This window comes from Bidens hawaiensis, unplaced genomic scaffold, assembly GCF_021521415.1.
Source record: "Bidens hawaiensis isolate Kalapana, Puna unplaced genomic scaffold, B.hawaiensis_p1.1 tig00042003_1, whole genome shotgun sequence".
NCBI lineage: Eukaryota > Viridiplantae > Streptophyta > Magnoliopsida > Asterales > Asteraceae > Bidens > Bidens hawaiensis.
This window is the reverse complement of record NW_027497448.1, coordinates 68924-90364: the sequence shown is the minus strand read 5'-3', so window position 1 is coordinate 90364 and position 21441 is coordinate 68924. Positions and strand designations below refer to the sequence as shown.

Below are 21441 nucleotides of genomic sequence, written 5' to 3'. Positions count from 1 at the left end.
TGAAACCACAAGGACGAAAATCGCAAATTTGAAACTATTGGACTAAAACCGCAGACTTGGACAAACCACAGGGACGAAATCCGCAGTTTACTCCTTTTTTTATATATATTTTTATTTATTCTTAGGAGTTGAGTTATGTTTACATATAGAGAACCAGTTTAAACTTAATAGTTTGTAGTGACAGAACAATTGTTTTCAAATAACTGCATGGACTTTTTACACTTTTTTTTTTGCAATATATGTACGACGATAATCGTATACTTGTCTCTATAATAAAAAGATTCCATGTAAAACAAAGCGCTATACACCGGCTTTTAGACAAGATATTGCTTCAGTTGCATGGACTACTGATACTGAACTACTTAAAGCCGGCCTAGATGCATGAGGATGCTGAATCACTACCAAAATCGAGTCGCTTGAGCTCCTGTCGTCACAAGTTGGCTGCAAACATATCCACCCGATAATTATTAAACTTAAACTAACTAATGTTTATATTAATTGTAACTGTATTAAAAGTTAAAAACTTTAAACATTACTTACAACGCCAATCTGCCATTCCCGGCTACTAAAATCTTTAAAAGACGCCGCATCAAGTTCCTGCAACAACATAACTATCATGTATGAACTAATGAATACGAGAACCTTTTTTTTTTTTTGAGAATTTATTTAACGTACGATGCTGTAAATAGGAGGAACAATTATTTGTCGTTTAGACTTGTGAGTCGGCATAACAGAAAATCTTGGTGCCAAATCTTGCGACCTGAATATCCATCTGTCGCAGCAGGAAGATATTATTAGCACACCCGACGACAACATTAACTTAAAAAATGGCATAAAGGCTCGATTTTTGCGTACCCAATATACAGAAAAATACAAAAATGGGCCCACTCGCGAACTAGTAACTTCATCCAATAGCTTTCAGCCGAACTATCCATGTTGATGAAAATCTGAAATCCATATACACTAAACTAAATTTTTCGATATGTCAAAAGTCAAAACCGCATATGATATTAAGTTGCTCCCTCTGTCCCATTAAAAGTGTCCAACTGTCCACATTTCCTTTTTTATTTGTCCCATTACAAATGTTCTTTTTCAAAATTTATTAACCGATTTCCAAGTTTTCCCTTAAACACACACAACTAACATTAATAAACAATATTTATGGACCCAATTTCCAAGGGCATTATTGTCATTTGGTAGCAAAAAAACAATAATTTAATCTACCATAAACTTTGTGTTTTTCAAACTAAGACACTTTGACCAGGACGGAGGGAGTATTAACAATAAGCAAAGAAATTTACCGAAATTTCTGCTATAGCGACAATATGCATCGCGCCTTTAAACTTCTTGAACATAAGGTATTTGGTGTAAACAGCATCATGCATTTCTTGAATATCTTCATCTTCTATATAATTCAACTGCTCCCTCAAGAGTGATAAATTCTGAGTTATATGATTAAATATCACAAAGAATATGAGCAAATAGTCAAGCATTAGTAGTATCTGCAAATTTCAACATTTAAAAAATTAGCATTTTTTAAAGAAAATGAATAGTTATAATATAAGTTATGTATACTTACTGAGAAGTAAGGTATGGATGCGCGGTGACCGACAAGGATTAAATAATATACACAACCGAGTACAGCCATAGCTCGATGTTCAGGTACCGAAAGACGCTCAGAAGTTATGCAGTAGCCGTGCGCGAATAGTAAAAATGACATGATTGAAGCTGTCTCGAATAGTAGTCCGGTTACGTATACACCAAATGACATCCATAGAGAGCATGCTTGGAAATAGAAACATGAATACCTGCGACAGTAACAGGTCAGACATGAGACACGAACACGACATGATAACTAATCACGTCATTTTTTTTCAAACACAAACACGAACCTGTTTAGAAACACGTTACACAACACGTCTTGTTTAGGGACACGATAAATATCACATATGTAATGGTACAAAAGTTGTCAAAAGTTCATAAGAGAATTAATTAATATATAATGATTATAACTATTAACATATTTGAAACAAAAATTCATAAAAGTCTAAAGTCATATCAGACCATATATTTTACTTTATTTTTTGGTATTTAAAATATAAACAGGCCATGAACAGAATAACATGTGTTTAACTTGTTTAGACATGAATTTAAACATGTTTTAAAAGTGTCAACCTGTTTAAAACACGAAACATTTTAAGGCCAAACTTGTTTAACTCTGTGTCATGTTAACAGGTTTGTGTCAGAAATTGTCATTAGAACATACCAAAAGAGAAAAGAGAAGGCAAGTTGCAAGGATTTAACACAAGGAACTGATGCAAGCGTCCATTGTAAACTGTTCACCTGCTCTAATACCATCACACAACAACTACACAAATTAGGGGTATGCATGAAACCAAAAAAACAGATCCAAAACCAGAATAACCTAACCAGAAAAAAACCGACGGTTTGATTTTATGTTTTTCTAGAAAACTGCATGCAATAAAAACCGAGAAAACCAAACTGAATCGAATTTATAGACTAATATGTAGATTAATGTTTATGCTTGTTCAATTATGATTTGGATCGCTTTATTTGTTTTATATCGCCGAGCAGTTCACATCGTTGAAGTTTGTTTGTTTATCGTTGTGTAGTTCATGAACGTTCGTTTATGTTTGTTCAATTGTGTTAGTTTATGTTCACGTACTGTTCGTTAAGTTATTGAACAAACAATCGTTAACGAAAATGAATATGCCAATCTTCGTGTTCATTTAGTTCATTTACAAACCTATACATAGAAATCCAGAACATGTAAAACTTAAAAATACACAAGGCTCGTTAAGGCTTGAAGAGCCTAAACGAACTTCCCACACAAAGCTCAACCTCGGACTCAATAACTAAACAAGCTTTATTTGAGGCTCGGACTCAGCTTAGCTCGAGCTTGAACTGAAAACGAAAAAATGTGAAATCAGATGGTGTTTGCAAGATGTTTGCAAGATATAGAGATATGACCTGAAAATGGCGATTAACATAAGTGTTAATGATCCAGCAAGAGCCGAAAACGATCCAGACTGAGGTGAAAAACGAGTACAGATACGGTAGCGGCCAGTACGCTTCGTTGATGGACGAATTTGATGCCTCCATTGATGTAGCAAGTATGAGAAACAGGTGAGAGTTTATAGTTTATATATATAAGCTTTCATATATAATATATTTGCTATATGTTAGAAACAAACGTCTCTTTTTATTTTCCTTAATATCTCATGGTTGGGTTGGTTGGCCTAATATAACTTACGTACATATTTTTTCTTTTATATATTACACTTACCACCCTTGGTTTCTTTTACTTTTAACATATTTGATCCCTTGTTTTTAGTTTGTAATCTTGCTTTAGTTACTATTTAATTGGATATAATTTTATCATCAACTTTGACTTCCTTTTTAATCTGTTTTTATTATATTGGCTTTCATTTGAAAAGTTTTTTTATTATTGTATTTTTTAATGCTGGTATTATCTGTCATGCGTCATATTTATCTGTTCAGATCGTAAAATGAATAAATTTATGTTTATTCGTTCGGGTTCTGAAATTCAAGTCGGGTCAAAAATTCGTCCGGTTCATCGTATAAATGATAAATCCATGTCAAACTTCATCACTCTTTTATACTAATTGCAAGAGCGTAAACAAGCCTAGCCAAATCTGAGCTCTCATAGTTTTAGCCTTGACTTGTTATAATTATGTGTCGAAAGCTAGAGTTTGGATAGCGAGGATTTTTTCTAACTCTAGCTTAACTCGTTTGTTATTTATTAGTTATTTTATTTGTATATGTATAGTTCTGCATATATATTTATTATTTATGGCTATATAAAATATTGTATTTATTGTTTAATTATTTTTTATTATAACTATACTTGTTATACTAAATAATACTTCTTAGGTTATATAAATAATAGGTGGTCGTGTTTTCGCTCGTTTATTAATGAGCTATAACTTTAGTTCTAGCTCGATTAAACTTGGCTAAATTCAAACTTTTAGCAAACAGATCTAGACTAGCTTAAGGGCGGTTCTACTCATTCACATGATCCAAAATTTATATAAAATGGGTTATACATATTATATAATATGATAATCAGAAAAAAATGCAAAGATTATGGGGAGAACTGAAATGCATTAGGTACTTGTGAAGTAGTCATGCAATGCAACAGATCCACTCCCATCCGCATGTTTTAATATTAAAAAAAACTTATATTTTAATTTATATTGTCATCTCACAAATCTACTACTACTAATAAATAATATATATGTGGCACCTAATTTGCATAAGGAAAAGTGATATGTAAAATATATACGGCTGGAGAAGAATTAATGCTTTGCTTACCTAAGATACAAGAGCCAACATTAGTTCAACAAACTCACTAGCTAACAAATGTCACTTCTTCCTATATATTCTCTTTTAGGATACTTATTTATTTTTTTTGTGATATATATCAAAAACTACTATACTAAATAAAATACTTGTTAATGTTTGGGACGTGATCAAACGTGGTATGTAAACCTTGGACTCAGAGCTCATTTATTAAAGAAGCTCCAATTTAACTTTAATATTCAAACTTTTAAAAGACAAGCCTCAAATAGCTTAAGTGGAAAGACAAGCCTCAAATAGCTTAAGTGGGTGTTTGGGATTGCTTTTTAAAAGTGCTTATGTCCATTTTGGATATTTTGTCTCTCCAAAAAGCCATAAGCACTTTTAAAAAGCAATCCCAAACATGCACTAAGAGCGACTCAGTTCATTTATACGTAGACATTCTCGCTCAAAGTCTAAACATATAAATTAAGCTATGAGGAGATGATACATGTAAATATGTGTCTTTTGTGGGGGAAGTGATTGTGTCTGTTTATATGTGGGTTATCTAGAACATAAACATACATACTATGTAAAAATGAATACTTGGATTATAGATATATAATCAAAACCTGTATCAGATATGCATAAACATCTACATCATGTAAATACGTTAACACATATTCATACCATGTAAAATGGGTTAAATGCATTGTTTGTTGTACAATTCGTTCCTCTTTTTCCCTCGAGCCATTAGTAATATCTATTTATTACGAAGTTGCAACTGAATCAATACCGTCCTTTTAATTGATTTGATTACAAAACTATAAATAACATAAAATTGCAAATGTTCGACAAAGAAAAAAAGATTGAATATCCATTGTAAATTAGGTTGATTTTCTTAACTGATACCATAAATTCAAGAATTTTTATCAAAATTTAAGTATAATATTGTTAAATTTATAAAAAAAGTACATTTTTTAAATATTAATGCACTTTTCTATTTATAATAGCTTAAAGTGGGTGGCGGTATCAGATATGCTTCAACAAACAAGCGGTTCAAAAGGAAAGACGTCAGAGACACCCAACAACACGACTAGTAGTTCAGATACTCGTATCGTGGATCTTATCCAGGATACCAACATAGTACCTAGCGAACCACAATGCCCGATCGAGAGAGAAAAATCAAAGGCAAAACTCGTCACAAGATGAGACATTGAAAAAGGTGTTGGAAAGGTGGGACAACTTTAACACCACCTACGAGAACTTCAAAAGTAAAAAAAATCGACTTTAACGAATTGTAAGCGATCAGGATAATTTAAAAGTATTAGCGTTAAACGACGATCATCGTGAAGGACCGACTCATTAATGGCAAAGATTCTCAAGGTTGTAGTTTGTTTATATTATTTTTACTAGTTTTTTTTTCATATTAATTTATCGATGTTTTTAATTAGTATTGTGGGATTTTTTCTAATCAATCTTATATACTATAATAATTATTTATTTTTTTAAAGATGAAGAAGTCGATAAGATTTTTTATGAATGAGTAAAGTTAAAACACTTTGCACGTGAAATGAAATCTATTCGGTTTTTAGATGAGTGATTGTTCTAGTTGGGCCAAAGTTCATTAGCAAATTCTCTAGCCCATTAACTTGGTCTATGATGTGAAATTGCTCAAACATTATAACATCTTTAACGTAAGCATTAGTGCATTACTACAACATTTGTTATGAATATTGTGTCTTTAAAATTTTATTGGGGAAGAATAAAACATCATCATTGTTATTATCTATTTGATTTACTCACTTTTTAAAATAATAATGACATAAAACTTTTGTGTTGTTTTCTCTAGTCTTATCTGTTGGGTTTGTAGAGGTTTGGGCTTTGATATGAACCTGATTACTTAAAGACATGTTATTAAGTTTAATGAAGATTGAAGACATGAGATGTCTTTCGGTGATCATATATCTCTTATTATGGCCCGTTTTATGTTTTCCTCTTCTCTAAGCTAGAAACCCTGATCTACTATCTATGTATATGTCATCTTGTACGTGTAATGTCTTATCATGCGTGTTGAGAGATTAAAGCAACAATAAATTCATGGTTAAAGCCATTGGATGTCGGTCAACTAGATCAAACCATGTAAATTATTGTATTTTGTGTTCGTTTAATTTTCAGTAGTTTGATTATGTGTGTGTTTTGTATAATCGAGTTCCTAACAAAATCTACTCTTTTAGTATTTCTAATCATATTTGTAACTTTAAAAACTTGTAGGGCAATTCCATATATCCCCTTTTAAAGTTAACAATTGTATTTTCTCCAAACCATGTTTGAAGAGCATTGTTATATATATTATAAACTATTGAGCACTTCTATAGTTTCTGTTATATGCATCTTAAATATTTCAAATAAAATCTATTTTGTTATTATTTGTTTGATATCACATGCTATTGTGTGAAGGGTGGATGATTGTGTTTGTATGTTGCACTAAAAGATTGATTCATGAATGTTGATAATCATTTCGTTTCTAATTGCATTTAAAACAAGTTATTGACTATTCAAAGATGAAAACTTGTTTCACTAAAACAGAAAACAAACAATCCACAACAACGTGTTTTAAGACGATTCATATAATGATGCCATATAATGGAATGATATTGAATGATGCCATATAATGGAATGGTATATCATGCTTGTAGGTGCCCATTTATTTCATGTACTTACAAAAAAGAATGATAACTTAAAATATAGATAATGATCTTACTTATTAATCAAGTAACAAATCAATAATAGTTAAATGAAAAGTAAGGGGCTGTTGGATAGCAATTTAATCATTCCATTAGGTATGGATGGCAAAGAAACCCGAATCTGATGGGAAAACCCGAAACCCGACATAAATGGGACGGGTAATACCCGACTCATTAGGGTTTGGGATTAATTATGAAAATTTGCGTGGGTTTGGGACGTGTTTGGGATTTGTAATATGCCCGATTACCCAATAACATTAACCCATTTACCCGATTATATACCCGATATACCCGACATAACTTTTTTTATGTTTATATATAGTATACTCTAAATATTTTAAATATATTATCTATTGAAACTTGTTTATAACAATTATTTGAGACATTTTAATTTTATGGTAATCATTATTTGTGATCGATTAGTTATATTTTGTTAAAACCCGATAGAAACCCGATGGGTTTTAGGCTAAGTATACCCAACGGATCTTTTGACAAAACCTGATTGGAAACCCGAAACCCGATAGGGAAACCCGAAACCCGACGGGTAATTACCCGATTAAAACCCGACGGGTTTTGGATGGACTTTCATAACCGGGTATGGGTTTGGGAATACCTAAACCCGACCCAAACCCGACCAATTGCCATCCCTACCATTAAGAAACATTAAAAAAGACATTTATTAATGGTTTATGAAGCATCTTAATAGTTATGTTTTAGAGAAATGCGAAATAATTCAGATGCTATCTTTTAACCAGTCAAATCTCTTAATGATTCAACATAGAATTACCAAGCAACCCCGCATTTTTTAATTTGATAATACTAATAGACTAACTCAAGTTCCATAAAATAATTTTGTTGCAAAAAATGGTCATGTTATTAAATGATTGACATGTTGGATTTGTGCAATATGCATGTTATATGTCCGGTTTATTTAACTTTTAAAATATGATTTAAAAGCCTTTTACATCTTTATATGTTTGTTTTGATTTTAGTTTCTTTGTTGAAGATATAGTTAGACATGCAAATCATTTATCAACATCAAATGTAACCTCAAGTCTCAACTCTCACATACCAATTATTATTGTCAATTTTGCCTATAAAAAGCTTATATCTATTTTTTTTCGAGTAAAGTGTCATTTTAGTCCTTGTGGTTTGGCAAATAATGCTAATTTAGTTCAAAAATTTTATTTTTTGCATATGGACCCTCCACGTTTCCCAGTTCTTGCCAATTACATCCAAATCACTAACTCCGTTAAATTTTATCGTTAAGTCAGGGGTAGACATGTCTTTTCACTATTTCTTTATTATAATACTTATTTAAGTGAACTGCGGTTTTCGTCCTTGTGGTTTGTCCAAATATGCGGTTTCAGTCCAATAGTTTTAAGTTTGCAATTTTCTTCCCTATGGTTTCATTTCACTTGCAATTAAACTCGAATTCTCTAATCTCGTTAAGTTTGGTTGTTAAACCCATCAGTGTGCCCTTCAAGTGAGGGGCAATTTTGTTCCTTCTTTTTTCCCTTTTTCCCCAAATACACCACAGCCCCTCACGTGAGGGGGTTGCGAATTAGGGATGAGGTTTATTTGGAGAGAAAAAAGACAAAATTGATGTCACATGAGGGGCACGCAAACGGGTTAACTACAAGACTTAACAAGGTTAATAAATTTGGGTTTAATTGCAAGTGAAATGAAACCATAAGGAAGAAAAATTGCAAATTTGAAAATACTGGACTAAAACTGCAGATTTTGACAAACCAGAGGGACGAAAACCGCAGTTTATTTAAATAAGTATTATAATAAAGAAAGAGTGAAAAGACATGTCTACCCCTGACTTAACGATAAAATTTAGCGGGGTTAGTAATTTGGATGTAATTGGCAAGAACTGTGAAACGTGGAGGGTCTTTATGCGAAAAATAAACTATTTGGACTAAATTTGCATTTATTGGACTAAATTTGCATTATTTGCATTACCGTGGAGCTCAGGGCGGGCATGGGGGAGATGTGATTAAATTTCTTTTTCTTTTTAATAAATAATTTATATACAAAACAATCGTTTATCTCTACCTCGCCGTTTCTTTTTTCAACTTTTGTAACTCACCTCATCATATTTCACAATCCCATACAAAACTAAACGGTAGCTGTTAGCTGTAAGATGGAAGTTGAAGGCTGGAAGCTGGTAGCTGTTAGCTGTAGCTTTTTAAAAATTTAAGTGTTTGGCAGAGTAGCATAAGCTTTTAGTAAAACTAGCTGGGTTCCCGCGTGGTGTGGCGGAATGGGCGCACAACCTAACATCAATCGCATAATCAGTGTCGGTACATGATTCACCTGATGACAGTGCATACATAACCTGAATGTAGACGTGTAATTCATGGAAAAGCAGTAAGATTGTAAATGATGTCGAAAATCAAGATACAAAGCTGAAATATACAGTAATTTCACATAGATAATTTTTTAAACCAACATATTTTGATATAAATCCCTTTCTGAACATGCACTGTTCTAATCTGAAACATGTTTTGTCCTGATCTCTTTCGACTTAAAAGCGTATCGACACGAATCGAACTAATTTAACACTTTCTGTATCGACTCGTTCTTACCCTAATTTGGTCTTACACATGACTCAAGTTCATCTGACTCGACTCCTAATTTGTTCTAACACATGACTCGATCTCACATGACTCGACTTTTTACCGATCCTACCTGATAAGCACGTAGTATGTTAATTTTTTAAAGTTAAAGAAGTATGACAATATCATACTCAAATTAAAGAGAATAAAATGCTCGTTTTTATGATGTAATTTGTTTAAAAAATTATTGATGTGTGAAAAAGTTATGGCTCCTATACATATTTCTCTTACATAAAAACACAATTTGATAGCACTTAAAACATTTTAATTCAATGAATCCAATAGATAACATCTATATAAAAACAAGTGTCATGAACACTATACGTACAATAATGCTAGTAGCCTTGTATCCAACATTATATATATAAAACATTGGCATAAGTCTCTTGAACTAACAAAACCATCAATATGTCACCTAAAACTAACAAGAGACCACATCCAGAAGATGCAGGTGATCACAAGCATCCAGTGTACCGAGGAGTCCGACGTCGAAGATGGGGCAAATGGGTGTCCGAGACTCGGCAACCTCGACAAAAAACACGCATTTGGTTAGGCAGTTTTCCAACACCAGAGATGGCCGCTAGAGCTCATGATGTTGCGGCTTTATCTATTAAAGGTACTGCTGCGGTTCTAAACTTCCCGCAACTAAAAGACAGTTTACCTCGTCCAGCATCTCATGCGCCACGTGATGTCCAGGAAGCTGCTGCGAAAGCAGCTACTATGCAACAGTTTTTATTGCCAGAGAGTTTGCCCCAAAAGCAGTTGCCATGCAATAGTTTGTCATCTGCTGGTAATGTGTGTAATTTGGTTGATGAGTTGGGTGAGATTATTGAGTTGCCTAGTTTGGATGGGTGGTGTGAGTCGTCGTTGTGTAACGAGTTTATGGTGGAGACGGTGGATAAGTGGATGTATCCATCATGGGTGGTGGCTGACTCGTCGGACAAGATGCCGGATGATTCCGTTATTGTTAAGGAGTCCCGGTCATGAGACTGTGAGTGGGATAACTGATGTAAAAGTTATTATCACCTCACGGTTACATAGGCAGTGAAGATTTAACTAACTAAACTCTGAAAAGCGTGTAGTGGTTTAACTAACCACTTTATTGAAATAATATTCAAATTAATTAAATTAAAAAATAATTTAGGCCAAATTAAAAGGGATGATGTGTTATTTTTCTTTTGGATTAGTAGATCAAATGGATGGAGAAAATGAGGCATGGGGTGCCAGGGGTTTCACGCCCAAAGCGACGAAACGCTCTCCATGTTAAAGGGTGTGTGTAGTGGTTTGGCTAGCGTTAAAGCTCTAACGTTAGTGGGGTGATGCCCCACTACGACCATCATAAGATAGTAAGATGTCTTTGGATGTTGTTTTCTTGGAGAAAGAAGATTAGGGTGTTCTAAACCATAGTATAAGATGTAAGACTCTTAAGGAATATTTTTGCGACATGTCTTAGTGTCTTGCCACATGCTCAAATTCATATAATCAAAAAGATTATTTGAATATGATATCCTAGATTGAAAACATGTGACAAGCATGAAGCTTATTTTTGTGTGCCCCAACTTGTAAATAATATTAATTTGAGAAATTAACAAACAGGACTAAAACTATATCTTGACCAACAATCATGAATTCATAACAAAGATAGCTTGAACAACAGCAACACACCCATGAGAGTTTGGGGACTCTTTCATATAGCTTTTTTGTCTTCAGCGTCCTGTTAGCGTTAGCTACTACGTGTAAGAACAGCCAAAATCCATAATATTCGTCAAAAAAACTTCATAATTAAACATCTTACGATCTTAAGACAATACGTATGTAGAAATGGACCTCAAGAAGGATTTTTTTTTAATATGAGAAACTCTTAAGTGCTTCCATCACCAAAATATATTACTTTTGATTCTTTTTTTATTTGTAGCTAGGTTATTAAAAAACAAGTTAAAACGATACGATTAGATTAAAAAACGAGTTATTCGGCTGGCTATGAGTTAAATCAAATGGGCTCAGATTAACCTTCATGGCTAATTAGGTTATTGATATAAATTCAATATGTGCTAATGGATCACATGGGCTTGAAAGAATTGAGAAGAGGGCTGCATTAAAGAAGTTAAAAGGACTGGATGAGTGGCTGCAGCCTTTTCGGCTTGCTGTTGTTTCACAAATTAAAAGGGATTAGACCATTTGTTGTGGGCGGAGAAACTTTGGGCGCCAAACATAGCCTCCATGGACGCTAAAGGGACGATGCCCTTTTTACCGTGGAGCTCAGGTCGGGCATGGGGGAGATGTGATTAATTTTTTTTTTCTTTTTAATAAATAATTTATATACAAAACAATCGTTTATCTCTACTTCATCGTTTCTTTTTTCAACTTTTGTAACTCACCTCATCATATTTCACAATCCCATACAAAACTAGTTGGTAGCTGTTAGCTGTAAGATGAAAGTTAAAGGCTGGAAGCTGGTAGCTGTTAGCTGTAGCTTTTTAAAAATTTAAGTGTTTGGCAGAGTAGCATAAGCTTTTAGTAAAACTAGCTGGGTTCCCGCGTGGTGTGGCGGAATGGGCGCACAACCTAACATCAACCGCATAATCAGTGTCGGTACATGATTCACCTGATGACAGTGCATACATAACTTGAATGTAGACGTGTAATTCATGGAAAAACAGTAAGATTGTAAATGATGTCGAAAATCAAGTTACAAAGCTGAAATATACAGTAATCTCAAATAGATAATTTTTTAAACCAACATATTTTGATATAAATCCCTTTCTGAACATGCACTGTTCTAATCTGAAACATGTTTTGACCTGATCTCTTTCGACTTACAAGCGTATCGACACGAATCGAACTAATTTAACACTTTCTGTATCGACTCGTTCTGACCCTAATTTGGTCTTACACATGACTCAAGTTCATCTGACTCGACTCCTAATTTGTTCTAACACATGACTCGATCTCACATGACTCGACTTTTTACCGATCCTACCTGATAATTACGTAGTATGTTAATTTTTTAAAGTTAAAGAAGTATGACAATATCATACTCAAATTAAAGAGAATAAAATACTCGTTTTTATGATGTAATTTGTTTAAAAAATTTTTGATGTGTGAAAAAGTTATGGCTCCTATACATATTTCTCTTACATAAAAACACAATTTGATAGCACTTAAAACATTTTAATTCAATGAATCCAATAGATAACATCTATATAAAAACAAGTGTCATGAACACTATACGTACAATAATGCTAGTAGCCTTGTATCCAACATTATATATATAAAACATTGGCATAAGTCTCTTGAACTAACAAAACCATCAATATGTCACCTAAAACTAACAAGAGACCACATCCAGAAGATGCAGGTGATCACAAGCATCCAGTATACCGAGGAGTCCGACGTCGAAGATGGGGCAAATGGGTGTCCGAGATTCGGCAACCTCGACAAAAAACACGCATTTGGTTAGGCAGTTTTCCAACACCAGAGATGGCCGCTAGAGCTCATGATGTTGCGGCTTTATCTATTAAAGGTACTGCTGCGGTTCTAAACTTCCCGCAACTAAAAGACAGTTTACCTCGTCCAGCATCTCATGCGCCACGTGATGTCCAGGAAGCTGCTGCGAAAGCAGCTACTATGCAACAGTTTTTATTGCCAGAGAGTTTGCCCCAAAAGCAGCTGCCATGCAATAGTTTGTCATCTGCTGGTAATGTGTGTAATTTGGTTGATGAGTTGGGTGAGATTATTGAGTTGCCTAGTTTGGATGGGTGGTGTGAGTCGTCGTTGTGTAACGAGTTTATGATTGGTTTTACGACAAAGAAGGGAGCCGTATATCATGTTTGTGGGTGCCCATTTATTTGTATACTTACAAAAGAATATATCTCATGAGAATGCATTTGATATGGTTGGTTTTACGATTTGATATTTCTTACAATGTATAAATAATGATCTTATTCATTAAAAAATATATCCAGCATCTATTTAATTAAATGAACATATAAATAATATGATAAAATATAGTATACATACAAAGTTGGACTAATTAAAGTAACATCAACAATTCTGATATGTTTGTGATAACTCATCACGACTATTTCAATATTATCAATAACGAATACCACATAAATACTAATTAACATTAACCTATTTCCTACTCCAACTCTAATTCCTAATAATACTCACACATAATAAATAAACTCCAACTCAAAGTCGCAAACTCTACAATTATATTTACGAAAATTATCATTGGGTTAAGATAAAATAAAAACTCATTTGTGTTGAGAATACTCTAGAACTCATTTTCAACCATACGTTTTTTAATTAAAGCTTGAAACTTGTGGTTCATAATTAAAGTTAATAAAAAATATAAAAGTAAAGTTACATTTTCCCTATTCTAAAAAATATGTTTAAAAGTTAAAAATAAATATAAAAAAAATACGAAACAAATTTTAATTTTTTAATGTTTGTATTAAATGTAACAACATATATTATATATGTATAAAGATAAGAAAACGATCTTACATTGGGTTTTCATAGCTTTTCTCAACTCAAAAGTGTTTTTATTCTATACATGTCATAGTTATTATTATCTCTTCTCTTTCTTTTATTCATCTTTTTCAATAAATTTATCTTTGACTTTCTTTTTCTGTTTAACCAGTTAGCTATTTTACTTGTGAGCTGTTATGGTTAACCCTTCATATAAATCATTTATAGAGAGATTATATTCATAGAAATCAGTCAAGAGGTCAGGGGCGGTCGTGGTCAACTACACTTTGTCTCTCTCCAAATATACATCCTAAATTAAGGAGGAATAAAAACTATAGTAAAATCCTAAATATTGGAAAAATTAAAGCAAAATATGACTTGGACAACCAACCAAATAAAAAGAATAAGCTAAAAATATCAATGTAAATGATCCTATGACTTCGACAACCAACCAAATAAAAAGGATAAGAAAAAAATATTAATGTAAATGATCCTCCTCTTGTAAAAGTAAGTCACATTAAAACACACTTGATAGATTAAGCCACCCGTTTTCCCATTTATTTTAATAACTCAGAAAACTATAAACACAAAATAAAGTGAAAATATCTTAGCAAAACTTATTTAAGGTTTAACACACTCATGTCACTTGTACCATAAAAATTAAAAATAGGAAAGGACTAAGTTTTGGTATATTAAAATCTTTAAGCTAAAGTCTCAAAATACGTCTAAAAATATGGCAATTTGAGAGAGAGAGAGAGAGGTTTAGTTTGTTCTAACTAGAAACACTAATCACGAACTTAATTTATCGTTATAAACAAAACACTTAAAATCTCCGAGCGGATTCAAGACTTGCTTCTTTTCATGTAATTGTGTGTCTTTAACGTTTGGTTAGCTTTTCCTAACCATCATCTTTTTATATAATCTTTTTGTTGTCCTAAAAATAAAAATGAAAATTCATCAGATGATTGAGTCGTTATGGTTCGGCTAAATTATGTTGACATTAAGGAGGTGCATAGGTAACGTACCCCAGACGTAATCCTTGAACTCGTTGTTGTCTTCCATTAGGAAAAGAGTATGTTAGGGCTAAGAAGATCGATTGTGAAAATTTAGCCACAAGTTTGTTTATAAACTGAATTAGTTCATTAAAATTGGTTAAGAGGTTATGTACACGGACAATCAGGTGAGAACTTTATACACGAATATTGTTTTTATAATTAGAAGTAATAGTAAAATGGTCATTTCAAGTGAAATTAAGGAATTTTTAAACGTCTCATAACAATAATTATCAATCTTGTTATGGTTTTTAATCAACCCGTCATCTCTTAAAAGAAAACTGGCCACCGGTTATTCTGGTAGATAGCATGAACCAAGTCCATAGTACAACCCTTTGAAAGACCTAATGGCTCATTATTATCCCTAAATGTTATTATTCCTGTCTATTCAAATAATTTTGCATGCACAAACCAACAATGACAAACCCCTAAACGTCTTGGTCCACCTCACTTTGTCCCAACTGGGTAATAAAAGTAATAGTAAATACAGGAGAAATGTTAGGTTACATCAAAGTTTTATAAAACCTGACTTGACGACTCAATAAAAAAAGATAACAAAGAATGTTATCTTTAGTACATTGATGTCTCTTCTTAATTAGTAGGTAATTCACTAATCTGTCTGATCATTGGAGCCAAACAATAATCTTATGTGCTGGGAGGAACATTTCAGATGGTCATCTTGTCGTTAATGAATTGACTGTATGCGCTAAAGAAACAGAAATGAAAATTCTTATTTTCAAAGTCGATTAGGAGAAGGCATTTAATTCCATTATCCGGAATTTCATGGCATCGGTGATGAACTAAGTGAGTTTTGGAAACAAACTTAGGGGCCGTTTGGTTTACAGATTTTTTGTGTAAGAATTGGAATCCTTCAAATGAATAGAAATTTGAAGGAATTGGAATTAATTCCAATGGAAACTTATGACTTGTTTGGTTGGTAATTTATTGAAGGAATTGGAATTTAATAAAAATGCAATCACAAAATTAACCTTGATCTCTTCTCTTTCACACTCACCATCTACTTCCCAGACCTACTCCATGGAATATGCAGTCACTCTCTAGTCTTTTTGTTTATGAAGAAACACTAACCGGACCCCCGAAGATTACTGGTAACCTGGGGGTTAGATAGATGTTTCCCACGAGGGGTTAGACCCTGAGAAGATGGTTATTCTGATAACCTGCAAAACAGACACCGTGAGCTTGTCACTGAGAAGGGGGGGTTCCTCCTTGTGACCACCCTCCGGCGTGAGAATCAGACTAGATTGCTCTTTAAATATAAATGTATATTAAGAGATTGCTAGAGCAGATATCAGGTATAATATAATGATATAAGATAAGATATGATAAGATAAGATGGTCATACCATTTGTGGTATTTATAGCCGAAGGTAGGTTTCCAAGGAGGTATGGCCGGCTGCAACAGTGTTCCTGTTCCACCAACAGTAGCCTACGCACGTGCCCTGCTGGTAGTTGGTGGGTAGGTAGCGGCTGATAGCGACCAGGCCTGCTGTATACTATTCCTTTTCCACCAACTGCCGGCTACGCACGTGGTATGACAAGAGTTGGTGAGTAGGCAGCGGCTAATAGTGACATACAGTGTAGGAGCATGCTGCTCGTCATACTGTTGTCCATAAGCTGTCGTATCTTTAGTCAGATCTTTTTCCCATACCTCGTCAGGTACAGTACAGAAGATCTTCCCGTATCGTACGGACTGGCTTATTTGGGCGGGAGTATTCCCCCTCCCGCCCTTGTGCGGGATTGTTCCCGGCTTGGCTCATTCCTTCAGGTGACACTGAATGATCGAGAGCTAAGTGCCTTGTGCGTGTAGCCTTGCTGCGCGGGTGGCCTTCCCTAATGGCTTGTATCCGAGGCTGCGGGGACAGGCGGAGTCCTTCACCATTGGGAGGCATTTCCTGCGAGACCAGCTTGGGTACTGCGCGTAAGGACGTCACGTCTCTGAGCATGGTTGGTCCTGCGGATCCAGTTGGTTTCTGCGCAGACGTCCCTGTTTAAGGTGAGTCTTGCGGGTCCAACTGGGCTCTGCTGGGACCTACCTCTTCAAGTCCCCCCAGTCCAATGTTCTTCTCATGCGTGTTTAATAAAGTGAGGTGAACTTTTGGACTTAAGCAAAGGGTTTTGAAAAGGGTTTTTTAAGGTTTTCCATGGGGATTCTTCCCGCGGAAGTCCTTGTCACTTGCAGAAATTCCCGAGTTTCCTGCTTGGTCTTTGGGTATGATGCGGGTAGGTCTGTAACCTCCTCGCAAGTCAGGAGCGTTGAGTCCCACTTGTGTGGATTCTCCATGAGGTTTTGGTAGTTTTGAACATAGTGATCAATTATGTTAAAACCACCAATTCCATCCTGGAGCTTCAAACAACGTAGTTCTCGACGTTCCCGCTATGCGGGGATGTTATTTCCGTTTCCGCAAGCATTGCCCAGAAGATCCTTCTTGGTTTCAATTCCCAGCGGAGCGCTAGGTATGCGAAGGGTTTTGCCTTAACACTGTACCATCGCTCGTCTTACGGTTACTTTACTTCCAAGGTATTCCTGGCGTCAATTCCCTGCGGGTGCTAGGTATGTGAAGGGTTTTGCCTTTACACTGTACCCGCACCCGTCTTATAGTTACTTGGTTGCCGAGGAATATTTGGCTTCAATTCCCTGCGGGTGCTAGGTATGTGAAGGGTTTTGCCTTAACACTGTACCCGCATCCGTCTTACGGTTACTTGTTCGCCAAGGTTTTTCTTGGCTTCAATTCCCTGCGGGTGCTAGGTATGTGTAGGGTTTTGCCTTTACACTATACCCGCATCCGTCTTACGGTTACTTGTTTGCCAAGGTTTTACTTGGCTTCAATTCCCTGCGGGTGCTAGGTATGTGTAGGGTTTTGCCTTTACACTGTACCCGCATCCGTCTTACGGTTACTTGTTTGCCAAGGTTTTACTTGGCTTCAATTCCATGCGGGTGCTAGGTATGTGAAGGGTTTTGCCTTTACACTGTACCCGCATCCGTCTTACGGTTACTTGTTTGCCAAGGTTTTACTTGGCTTCAATTCCCTGCGGGTGCTAGGTATGTGAAGGGTTTTGCCTTTACTCTGTACCCGCATCCGTCTTACGGTTACTTGTTTGCCAAGGTAAGGGGTATTTTCCCGCTTACTTTTTAATATTTTTAAATTTTGAATTTTGAAATTCGAAAGGTTGGTGGAAAGATAGAAACAGTCCAAACCTCTGAAACGTCGTGCGACGGTTTCTTCTGACTGTGTCAGGACGTGCAGGAAGTTATGGTGACGTGACAGTACATGGTCATTCCAGACACTTTTCAGGCGCGTGGGCGCGATTTTTCGGGCGCGTGGCCGCGAAATTAATGGTACGCGTCCTGTCAACAGCTGTTGCCAGCTTGCTTTTTGCCACGTGTCATAGTTTCATTGCACCTTCGATTTCTCTCTCCTCCGCATTAAATTCATCGCATTAATTGCGATTAGTATATAAAGGGGGAGAGACCTCTTTGTAATCCACACTTTCACCCTTCTCTTCTTTTTCTTAGCGATTTCCGGCAAATACTTCCCTTTTCAGGCAAGCATTTTCCCGAAATCGCTTTCTTCTTTCTGCAAGATGTCTTCACGCTTTTCTTTGTAAATAGAAAAGGTTTTAACACTTGTATATTTTCTTTTGTAGGTTGTGCATCGGGTCTTCTCAGAGACATCCTACGACGATGCTATGAGCGCAGCCCTCAACGCTTCTCACGAGGATGGGGAACGGGCCGGCTTCCTGCTTGGTCTAGGGTTCGTTGAGAAAGGCGTCCCGCCTTCCAACTTCCCTTTGTACAATGTTGATACTGAAGCCATATATGACCAAGCAGTAAATCAATACGCCGCCTTCCCGCATCCGGTGGTGGAGAAGGTAAACGAAGTTGCTGCTGCTGATGATGGGCTAGCTATCCTCAAAGCTTTCCTTGAACTGCCACGCTCTACTGATGGGGCTGGTCCAAGTGGAAGTGGCCCTGAAGCCTGATCCTGAAGATCCCTTCCCACTGCTAGGATAGTTTTAGCTTGTGTAGATTTATTTTCTTGTAGGCGGGTAGTTACCCGGCCATTCTTGTAACGAATATTTATGAAATATAAATCTTTTGTGCGGATAAGACCGTTTCTTTTATTGGATTCCTTGCTTTATAAACGTTATATGACTTGCATACTTTAGTTTAAATTAGCAATTTTCCAAGTGTTTAGAATAAGTTAACCTTTGAACGTGGTAGATAATAGGTGTGAAGTTTTGCTTCCTCTTTCATGATTGTGCGGGTAGGACCGTCACTTGCACTTAGTAGGATGGCTAAACTTTACCCATGTCTGACCCGCGTGTAGGTTTTCCTCATCTTTTCTTGAGGATAAGTTAACCTTTGAACGTGGTAGATAATAGTTGTGAAGTTTTGCTTCCTCTTTCGTGATTGTGCGGGTAGGACCGTCACTTGCACTTAGTAGGATAGCTAAACTTTACCCTTATCTGACCTGCGTGTAGGTTTTCCTCATCCTTTCTTGAGGATAAGTTAACCTTTGAACGTGGTAGATAATAGGTGTGAAGTTTTGCTTCCTCTTTCGTGATTGTGCGGGTAGGACCGTCACTTGCACTTAGTAGGATGGCTAAACTTTACCCATATCTGACCTGCGTGTAGGTTTTCCTCATCCTTTTAAGAATTTGTTTTGAACCGTTCGACGCGCGGTTGTCAATAGGTTAGTGTTCAGTTTCCTTTCATGATTCATGCGGATAGACCGGCACTTTCATTTAATGGGATTACTGAACTTTTCCCCTTCAACTGACCTGCGTGAAGGTTTGTCGTTTTTTGGGTTTATGCGGGTTATGCCGCCTTCCCCATGCAACGACTTTTCACGTAATTATGCGGTAAAAACCGGCATATTCGTGTTGATAAAATTAACCGTTCAACGCTTGGTTGTTGATAGGTTAGTGTTCAGTTTCCTCTCATGATTCATGCGGTTAGACCGGCACTTTCATTTAGTGGGATAACTTAACTTTTCCCCTTCAACTGACCTGCGTGAAGGTTTGTCGTTTTTTGGGTTTATGCGGGTTATGCCGCCTTCCCCATGCAACGACTTTTCACGTAATTATGCGGTAAAAACCGGCATATTAGTGTTGATAGTTCATAAAGTACAAATGTAAAATTATCAGCATCAATGTTTTAAGGAGAATCATTTCCATTAGAAGTGGCTCTTGGCCTTTTCTTTACAAATTTGGAATTGATTTACATGCAAACTGTGTAAATGAGCTCCCTTCCATGTTGTTGGGATGGGAGTGTCATCGAGCCGATACGCACCTGGTTCGGGATCTCGTTCTTTACGCAGCATGTAGTCTCCACCTTGAAGCTGGAATTTTATTCGTGTTTCCCCGAGCTGGGGTTCTACACGCATCAGCCTGCTCAGCGTTTATTGCGCCACGAGGTGCGCAAGCGTCCCATCTCTGACGAATGCTTCGACCATGTCCTTCACGTCTATGCATTCTTCGGTGGTGTGGCCTTTTGTCCTGTGAAAGTCACAGTACTTGCTCCGATCAGCATTGTGGCGATGTCGGATTATTTGAGGCTTTGGCCATGGGAGCTCCTCAGTGGCGAATATCTCGGTGACGCTTTTGGTGAGCGGCGTCCATCTGGAGTTCTTGGACTGTACGTTATCCCTTCCGCCTAACCGATGCTGCAAGCCGGATGAGGTGTCAAAGTTTACCCTTGACTGCCAAATGCCTAGCTTCCGCTTTTTGTTTAATCGGGCGGTGAGAACGTTGTCCTCTCTTGTTTTCTGGGTGTAGAGGTTTGTGCTCTGTGGGAGATCTCTACCCAGTTGCTTCTCCGTTTCCGCAAAGCGCTTAGCTACTGTCATGATGGCATCCCATGTGGATGGCATGCCATCTTTACCTGTTAAGGTGCGGATGAGCTCTGGGTCGTTCGCGCCCTGTATGAAAGCAGCGCGAACAAGATCTTCGCTAATGTTACCCAGACTAAGCTTCTTCGAGTTGAAGCGAGTGATGAAGTCCAGCAAAGATTCATCTGTCTCTCGAACGCATTTGAGGATTGTCCATTGTTCCTCTGTATACTTTCTTTGCTGGCTGAAGTGCTTGCTAAACTTCTGTTGGAAGTCTGCCCAGTCGTAGATGTGGTTGACCGGTAGACGATCGAACCACGCTCTAGCGGCTCCGACCAATGTCATTTGGAACATGTAACACCATGTAGGCT

At 36.2% G+C, this 21441-nt stretch overlaps 1 protein-coding gene and 2 pseudogenes across 1 annotated transcript; 2 read left to right on the top strand and 1 right to left on the bottom strand.

Moving 5' to 3' along the window:
- Window positions 1-279: 279 nt before the first annotated feature.
- On the bottom strand, window positions 280-3123 carry LOC143593382 (uncharacterized). Its single transcript, XM_077073032.1, has 8 exons — window positions 2992-3123; window positions 2267-2343; window positions 1580-1808; window positions 1302-1502; window positions 856-947; window positions 676-772; window positions 541-597; window positions 280-441 (listed from the first exon to the last, which is right to left on the bottom strand). Exons 1-8 carry the CDS (start codon window positions 3121-3123, stop codon window positions 301-303), a joined length of 1026 nt encoding a protein of 341 aa, XP_076929147.1. The 3' UTR covers window positions 280-300.
- Window positions 3124-10099: 6976 nt separating this feature from the next.
- Window positions 10100-10938, top strand: LOC143593381 (dehydration-responsive element-binding protein 3 pseudogene; annotated as a pseudogene).
- Window positions 10939-13006: 2068 nt separating this feature from the next.
- LOC143593380 (dehydration-responsive element-binding protein 3 pseudogene) lies at window positions 13007-13570 on the top strand (annotated as a pseudogene).
- Window positions 13571-21441: the final 7871 nt, after the last annotated feature.

Excerpts from the sequence above, each read along its gene's own strand:
- LOC143593382 (XM_077073032.1), bottom strand. The coding sequence starts at position 3,123 with ATGGAGGCATCAAATTCGTCCATCAACGAAGCGTACTGGCCGCTACCG. Across the intron at positions 2,344-2,991 it reads ATGTTAATCGCCATTTTCAG|GTGAACAGTTTACAATGGAC; the intron begins GTCATATCTCTA and ends GTATTAGAGCAG. Across the intron at positions 1,503-1,579 it reads CATCCATACCTTACTTCTCA|ATACTACTAATGCTTGACTA; the intron begins GTAAGTATACAT and ends TGAAATTTGCAG.